Source organism: Pararge aegeria, chromosome 18 (genome assembly GCF_905163445.1).
Source record: "Pararge aegeria chromosome 18, ilParAegt1.1, whole genome shotgun sequence".
Lineage (NCBI taxonomy): Eukaryota > Metazoa > Arthropoda > Insecta > Lepidoptera > Nymphalidae > Pararge > Pararge aegeria.
The window spans coordinates 1,452,640-1,461,600 of record NC_053197.1 but is presented as its reverse complement, the minus strand read 5'-3'; the positions used below and the strand labels follow the sequence as shown (position 1 = coordinate 1,461,600).

The 8,961-nt window shown below is 33.7% G+C and overlaps 1 protein-coding gene across 1 annotated transcript; it reads right to left on the bottom strand.

The window, feature by feature from the left end:
• Positions 1–843: 843 nt before the first annotated feature.
• Positions 844–3,594, bottom strand: LOC120631655 (RUN domain-containing protein 1). Its single transcript, XM_039901321.1, has one exon. It carries the CDS (start codon positions 3,410–3,412, stop codon positions 1,775–1,777), a length of 1,638 nt encoding a protein of 545 aa, XP_039757255.1. The 5' UTR covers positions 3,413–3,594; the 3' UTR covers positions 844–1,774.
• Positions 3,595–8,961: the final 5,367 nt, after the last annotated feature.

The window sequence follows — 8,961 nt, the reverse complement described above, 5'->3', positions numbered from 1 at the left end:
GGCGCCACACCAAAAGATTGTTTGTCGGGTTTATAATCTTATTGTTATTTCTTTGTACCTACACTTTTTGCAATAATCGTCAATGTAGCTATTGTATTAATTGATGTTTTTATGCGTATTACTTAAATAGACAATATATTATAGTTATTTATAAAAAAAAGTGTGTAAGTATTTCTTTTATTTGAAATTATTGTCAAAACATAAGTTTTAATATCATCAGTATCCCAGTTCTATGGGACTGTCATTCGTACATTTTTGTTGTCTTAATTGCCTTAGTTTTCCTGCGTTTAATAAACGATCATTTATGGTCAAGTTATTGTTAAATTATAACGTGCTTCACACTAACGTAGCTCCAGCGTTAATTTAGATAACTTTGAAAGTTGAAATGTAATCTATGATTACTTACTAACCTGGCTGGGCTATTCGAAAAGTGTCTATAATTTTGAAATCTTGGATAAAAATAAATATCATTAAATGAATATGGAAATATAATTAATGAAATTGATGAACTTATTTCTCTCTACTACACAATAAATATTTGGTTGGAAATAAAAGTCATATGTACATTTTGGTTTATCTACATTATATTTAGCAATTTCTCTTATAAATAAATACAGTTTTGATACTTCTTTGCTATTTATGTAAATTAATCATCAAAATATGACAAGGAATGCATGTTATTTATCACCATATTCAATTTTATTTACATGTGAAGTTTATTGTAATATTTTGGAATGTTTATTTAGTAGTTACGTTTACGTTATGAAATAAATAAGTTATAAAGTTATTTGGATGTTTTAATTGTATATTAATAATAATTTATGTACAACTATAATTAACAGAATATATCAAAGTTTTAAGAAACAAAATGAATTACAACACATTTTATACTTAGATAGTTTACTGAACTGTTGCATTGATTGTAATATATTCAACTCCTCTTTTGGATATTTAACAGATTCTGTTATAAATAATATGAGATGAAGATGATATAGACCCATTTAAATGAAAATTTAATTCAGTTTAGATTGTCTTTAGTGTTAAAGACATTTATATTCCTAGTCTGTGAAACATATCCTGAAAAAAGTCCAAAATTATACAATTCAACAAATACTATTGCTACATTTTATATCCTAAAATAAAAAGTAAATCTTTGGTATATACAATTCTCAGATCTAAAACAATTCAATATATTTGGTCAACAGCTATTTTAAAAATAAGTATATAATATATATAAGAGAAAAAACATTGCTTTTTACTTGGCTAACTAATAAAATATGCACCTACCAATGTCCCTCCATGCCTATATATGTCCCACTGCTGGGCACAGACCTCTCATGGGAGACAGGGTTTTAGAGTCAGACCCACCACACAACTCTAATTCAGTATGGTGGGCTAAAATACATCATGTATTTACCTATTTAAGCAAACAAGCTGTCAATAAAATGGACAATCTATTATGTTAAGCATAAGTACATTCTTACAATATAAAAGTAACACATATTATATATATATATATATATAGGCATGTTCAGAACGATAATCTTTATTAATATGATTTGTTCTTATTATTGCTTTTAATTGTACTGGGTTGGGTTACAATGGTTAATTGTACTGAGACAAAATATTTTTTTTTTTTGTTGCTTATGTCAATATTTAGATATATTTGGACTAGATCAGTTATCTTACATATCATAACATCTTACAACTATCATACATGCATAGCTACAGTGGAAGGCATTTCATTGATTATGTATAAAAGTGTACTCTTAAACTACATAAATACATCTTTGATATTTTGAAACTGTTTCACCGCAAGGTCAACCGGCAGATCAAAATTAAATGGAGTCAGACGATCTAAGCTCTGTAAGGTATCCTGGAAACCAGTATTGACAACATAACTTGTAGAGGTATAATGGGAATCAATAAGAGCTCTACATTTTAACATAATATTAAACCACAAAACAAGTTTATGTGCGTTTAGGGCAGCACAAACAAATGCTTTGAAATGTGCATCATAACTTCTTTTATAAGGGGTGTGCGAAGCCAAAATACTACCTATAGCACTGAGTAAGCTTTGCTTATTTGTTATTGCTGTACCCCCAACTATATCCAAGTTGAAACTTTGACTCAGTTTCCTTGCTGGGGTTGAATTAAACTTATCTCCATCATTGATTTCATAATATCGTAAAATCAATTCCCATATATGTAAGGAACGGGACATTGAAGATCTTCTAACTGGAAAGCAGCCAATTATAGGAACTAAGGAAGTTGACTCAGGGCTTACCAACCCATGTTGGAGTAGATCCCTCAAATTTATTGCCAGGTGTCTTCGCACAGCAGTTGTAAGTGGAGCATCATTTATAATAATACCCCCTTCCTCCGATTCACTGTCATAGCTATCAGGGACTGTATGAGATCTCTCTCTGGATACTATATGGAGTACAGATTCTATTGACATTTCTAATTTAGCTCTTAAATTTCCCCAATGTGTGACAATAGTTGACGATTGCCTATCAAACTTTTTGCTCTGGTTTGGAGAGCAACCAAATTGAGAAACAGTGAAAATTTGAATTAATGTTGAAGCTTTTCGCATTAAATTAATGGTTTCAGCTTTGAGTTCATCATTGACTTTGTTGTGATGGAAATTTTTCTCGAACGATTCTGACTTGCCTACTTTTTTCGATTCCCTCGGCTTCGGTTTTATGTTGCTGTTGATGTCTTCATTTTTCATGAGTTTTATGAATTTCTGCATGTCATTGATATGGGCTTGGAGTTTGCTGATAATTTCTTCTTTGGACAGCTGTCGGTCTGCGTATTGGCGGACGGCGCAGTCTATTTGATGTCGTAGCTCCTCCGTGGTGAGTGGTTGATGGACTCCTTCCTCTAAACTACGATCTATTTCTCTTTTCAAATGGTCAATTAGCGATCTATGTTTATTATCATCATCGGAGGATGTACCTGCAGCAAAATTCTCAAGCTCTTTCAACTGGATTTTTAACTTTTCGATAAAATGTGACTGCCTTGTTCTCTGACTACGGATTTTCCTTTCCAACTCCGTGCATTCCGTACAAGACGATTCTCCTGTGCTTCCTTGAGGAACTCCCCTAGAATCGACTCCTCGGGAGGTAAACTCCTCCAGGGCATGTAACATAGCATCCTTTTCTTCCGGTGGAGCCTTTAAAATTTGTCGTAAACGAAATTCAACTTGCGCCAAATGAGATGTCAAAGAAAACACAGATGAAGACAGGAGCTCCTGTTCCTCTTCCAATGCGTGTATTCTTTCACCCGAGACTTGTTCTGGAGGTATTTCGTCACAAAGAGTTTCCTTGGGTGCTCCCAAGGGCTCGCATCTGGGCTCCTGCCAAATCGGTATCTCGCCCTCTTCATAATCACACAATGTCGCGTCCATTACCAAATTATCACAGTGAAAAACACAAATAACACTGTGTTCTGTAAACAAGTTTCCGGTCGACTTCTACTTAAATTTCAGTCATTCTTATTGATTTTTTCTCACCAAAACCAACTGAAATAGCTAAGGAAAATACTGAAAACAGAAAAACTGAAAGTTGCGAATGAGACTTGATTGCTTGAATGAAACTTATGAAAGACGTCACTGTTGAATGACGTCAGTATGTTTCCCTCATTCTTATTCGTCTTTGGTTCAGAAATTTTGAATCAATAAAATGATATTCCGATGATGTTGCATGCAAAATAAGCATTTGAAGTGGTTGGAAATAAACCACTTGGAAGTTATCGATGCTTTTACATAAAAGATATAAATCAAATTAAAAATTAGAAGTGTAAAAAGAATTACCTAGTTTTTTATTTTTCAGCGACATCTTGTGTCTCCATTTTGTAACCGCAACAAATACCTAGAAACAAAATTAATATTCCCTTCGGTTTGAACTACAATATTGCATAGATTCCCCAAAGAGAATAAGTTGAGCTAACGTAACACAGATGGCGCTTTACTGAAATTCAGGAAAGCTAAAAGACTACAAACTAATGTTTGTAAAATTTAATGATGCATTCGCACACCATTACTCTTAGTTAAAATAACGATTCAACTCATACAGAAATAAAATATGAGAATAGGTAACATAAAATAAACTTAGTTATAGGTAGGTACTAGGAATTTCATTAGGAGCGTTTTAAAATCAGAATAAGTTTTCTGTATCAAACATACTTATATAATAAATACGCAAGCGTTTTTAGTTTTGTTAGTTAGATACTAGATAAAATTCTCAGATAAAGGATTCATTTCTGAGAATAAACTGTATTTTTTTTTACTAATTGAAAGGCGCACTTACCTTAAAGTATTTCTCATAATGAATTAATGAATGAATACACTTTTGATGTACACCACACACAAAATACACACATGGAGTACTGCTCGCATCTTTGGGCTGGGGCACCTCTTTACCAACTCCTTCCATTAGATCGGATACAAAAGCGGGCAGTTCGACTTGTTGACAATCCCAAATTGACTTGCAGTTTGGAGTCCCTGGGGCACCGAAGAGATGTTAGCTCCCTTTGTGTGTTTTATCGAATCTAATGGAGAGTGTTCTGAAGAGTTGTTTGCGTTGATACCTCCTTCCCTGTTCTCTGACCGCACCTCACGCCGTAGAAATAAATTCCACCCTCATCATTTGGATGCCTGGTATTCTTGTACTGTTCGAAACACCAGATAATTTCTACCGCGCACTTGCAAATTATTTAACAATCTCCCATCAGGGTGCTGCAGATGTTTATGGGCGGCGGTGATAACTTAACATCAGATGACCCACTTGCTCGTTTGCCCGCTATTAATATATGAAAAAAAAACACAAAATACAAATATATATATATAATAGAGCGTTAAGGTTCAATTTGGCGGTCTTATACCTATATAGCGATATATAGCGATCTCTTCCAGGCAGCCAAAGGCGTAGAAGAAAATACTATATACCATATTCATCATCAACGCATTACTGGCCCACTACAGGGCACGGGTCATAATCATAATACGAAAAGGGTTCAGGACGGACCTACTCCAGCACGCTGGACAAGTGCGGATTGGTTTTATTTTCAGCATAAACATTCCGTCAAATTTTAGAACAGTTTTTTGACGAGATCAGTTCCCATTATTAGAAATTAAAATTTCGACTTATAAAGTAGGTAGGTAGTAATAAAAACAAGTGATGTTTTTAAAAATGTTTTCGTGAAGGATCTGCAAGTGATTTTTTACTAGCATTAAAGGGCCTCTCGCAAAAACAGCTCTAAGCTTCTTTTTAAGGCCCTTTGTGAAGAATAACTTACTATGGGGAACTCTCAGACATGGCCATGGTTTCAATGCCGTGTTAGTGGTTCGCCACCGGAAAATTGAATTTGAAATACCAAACTTGTCAATACTGACAATTATGAAGTCACTGATAAACCATTGAGACACAATTGTACTAGCAGACAGAAGCAAGTGACATTTAATTGCTTAAAACGCACATCACTTCGAAAAGTTAAAAGTGCGATATGGAGACCGAGTTCGTTCCACAATAGAGAAAGAAAGAAAAATCGTATTTATTGTCACACATTTGTGTAAAATGTTACATTTGTGAAATAAAATAATTGTTAAAGTATAAAAATTAAAAAAAAGATGTGTGACAAAGAAGCTGGCTCAGTATAGCTGCAAACTAAAACGCGCAGCACTGGTTTTCAGCCAGCCCCATTATCTTCGTCGTCACTGAATCCTCGCGACTAAACAATAACAAAATAATCATAAAAAAGAACAATAACATAGAATATAATATAATATATAAACAAACAAAAGATATTTTTCATTAAAACAAGCTTATTTACATCGAGAAATACAAAATCATCAAAGAGGTAAATAATAAAAAATTTTTTTTTTTTTTTTTTATATATAGGTAATACGACGCCTAACACTGCTTAAAGTGAAAAGGTTGATATATACCTTAGTACTTTTATCTAGTGTGCGGTAAAAGAACCTTTTTGAAATTTCATCTCGGCACTTATAACACTGCCATTATTTCCTTGTCCAGGCGAGACAGTCTAGACAAATGAATGAGAGTGGCTTAGGTACTTACTTACTCAAGCCAAGGACAAGCCTTTTATTCAAAGCAGGCTTAATAAACCAAGTAGGGTATCTAAGTAATGATCAAACTTATTACACAAGTATTATGGAGGGTAGAGGTAAGGAGAGTCATCTTAAATGGGAGAAAAGTTGAAAAAGTGTCCAGTTTATGCGCTAAATAACAGTTCAAAAATCCTCCACAATGGCGCTGGTGGATGCACAGGGTATGGTATGAATGTAGCAATCGTAGATGAATTGAAGTATGCCGAGTTAAAAAATTTAATGTCATTATCGACTAAAGTAGTTAATTATTGAGAATTTCAACAACTTACGTTGTACAAAATATTGTGGTAAATATAACCTTACTTCCTTGTATCTCCATACTTCCTTGTTTATTTTTCAAGCCTACTCTAACAATATTTATATTTGGCGCTTCTTTTAAGAGTTACCCTGATGCAAATGTGGCGCCATCCTAATTTAATACATTTTGACGACACTTTTTTCATATACACAGATGACTCTCCTTACCTCTACCCTCCATAACAAGTATATCTAATTATTTCCCGACTACCCCAGTATATTGAGTAATGTTTTTAGATACCTGTGTAACATATATGTACCTATTTTTATTGCAATCTCACGTAATGTTAAGTAAAGATGCAGTTTAAGATTGTAACGGTATACCTCTCTAATCCGTATCTACGTGACATCGTGCCGGAACGCTAAATCGCTTAGCGGCACGTGTCTGTCGGTACATAGTCACGGCCATCGCCTTACGAGGACCAGAGAAACTTAAAAAGTTATAAATTCCCAAATTATCCATGCTAGGGATCGTACTCAGGACCTGTAAGACCCAACTACTCTTAATACCCAAGAACTCACGACTGCGCCGGGGAGGTCTCTAAATTATCGTGACGTGTTAAATAATCCCTCCGTGAAAAATTTAAAGAAATGGGTATACTTACGGTAGCCTCACAATATATTTATGACAATATAGTATTTGTAAGACAACATCGTCTTTATAAACAAAAAGTGGATATAAACAGTCGACTTACAACAAATGGTCATAAATTAATGACATCTGCATATCGTCTGCGAAAGGTGCAGGAGTCATTTGTGGGATTGAGTATTCGCTTTTATAATATGATTCCTAAGGTAAGTTTGGGCCTACCAATGAATAAGTTTAAAGAATGTGTTAAAACATATTTATTACAGCGAGGTTAGTATACAATTGATGAGTTTCTTAATGACTCTGCTTTCATCTCTCACAAGATAGAAAAATGAATGTTAAAATGTAAAATGTAAATTTTTGATGTTGGAAAAGAGCAACTGCTGAGTTTCAAAAGTGCTTGTAGGCCTACTTGAAATAAATGAATTTTTAATTTTTTTGAATACTTACTACAACGAGTCGATTTTGATTACTACTAGTGATGGACCGAGTACACTTTTATTACCCGGTACTCGGCGTAGGTACACTTGCGACCTGTATACGAGGCGTACCAAACTTACATAAAAGACACTTGGGACCTGTCTTACTAATTTTGAGGGATGAGGAAAATGTTTAAACTTAGTTATTAAATTTTTTTTTTTCCTTTTCTCTTTTTTGTGTTAGTTTAGCAAGTTTTTGTTTTATAGTATATATTGTCAACATTTTTAATATTATCTTATATATTATTTAAGTATTTGTGTTTTTAATTTATTCTAAATGTATGTTTTTGTTCGTCACAGTATATGTCACAGCCTGATGGATCTTACAGCTTATAAGTACTCTCATGTCTCTCTTAATCGTTTTTTCTCCTTTTAACTGACAATATAGTTTTGTATTCGCAAGTTGTGGCAGTCTTTAAGTGGGTCTAAAATATTACATTTATATGTTTTTTAATTTTTTGTTTAGTTTTTAATAGCTATTGTTGTAACCTGTTGATTGTCCCTTAAATAAATAAATGATTGAGGGTCTTACTAGCCAAAGACGGTTCATCATTCATTATCCACATATTACCGGCCTTCTACAGAGCACGGGTTTCCTTTCAGGATGAGAAGGCTAAGGCCGTAGTCCATTACGCTGGCTAAGTGGGAAATGGTAGACTTCAATCGCCTTTGGGAACTATCAAGAACTTTCAGAGATGCAGATTTCGTCGTTATGTTTTCCTTCACCGTTATTGCAAGTGATGATTAATTTAAAACGTACATAACTCCGAAAGTTAAAGGTGCCAGGTATCAAACTCGGTCCGCCACTTGGGCATATTCTTATTAGTCGAAGCCAAAGAGACATAAACACACACCACTAAACTTGATGGTGATACTAGCGGTCTCTCGCGACTTCATTCGCATAAAGATAGACATCAAATTCAAGTTCAAATTTAAATTCAAATTCAAATTCAAATCGTTTATTTGCAGATTGGTTTTACATTTTTGGTAGGTACACAAAGTATAGGAACAATTATCCGCCTTAGATGGCATGCAAAAAATATATATGATCGTACACTAATTCCTACTTACTATAATAATACTATCCTAAGTCAATCCACATTATTAAAATAAGATTAAAATTTAAGACTGATATTGATACAAAATTACAAATATCTAATCAATTATTATTCATGTCAAATTATAATTAAATCAACCTTAAAAGATAGACATTTGCTGTTGCGGACTTTTTTTAGAACTTTTAAAGGGGAACAACTTTGTCATACATGATTTTATCGAAACTTTAACCGCTAACCGGAAAATAGAACCCCGATTTTGAAACATTCTTCATTTGTGCTGATGATATATAGCCTAAAGACTTCCTCGATAAATGGGCTATTTGTTACTAAAATATGTTTTAAAATCGGACCAAGTAGTTCCTGTGATCATCGCGTTCAGGTAAACAAACAAACAAACTCTTCAGC

What these genes read in the sequence shown, in the direction of transcription:
- LOC120631655 (XM_039901321.1), bottom strand. Translation starts at nt 3,412, where the DNA reads ATGGACGCGACATTGTGTGATTATGAAGAGGGCGAGATACCGATTTGG.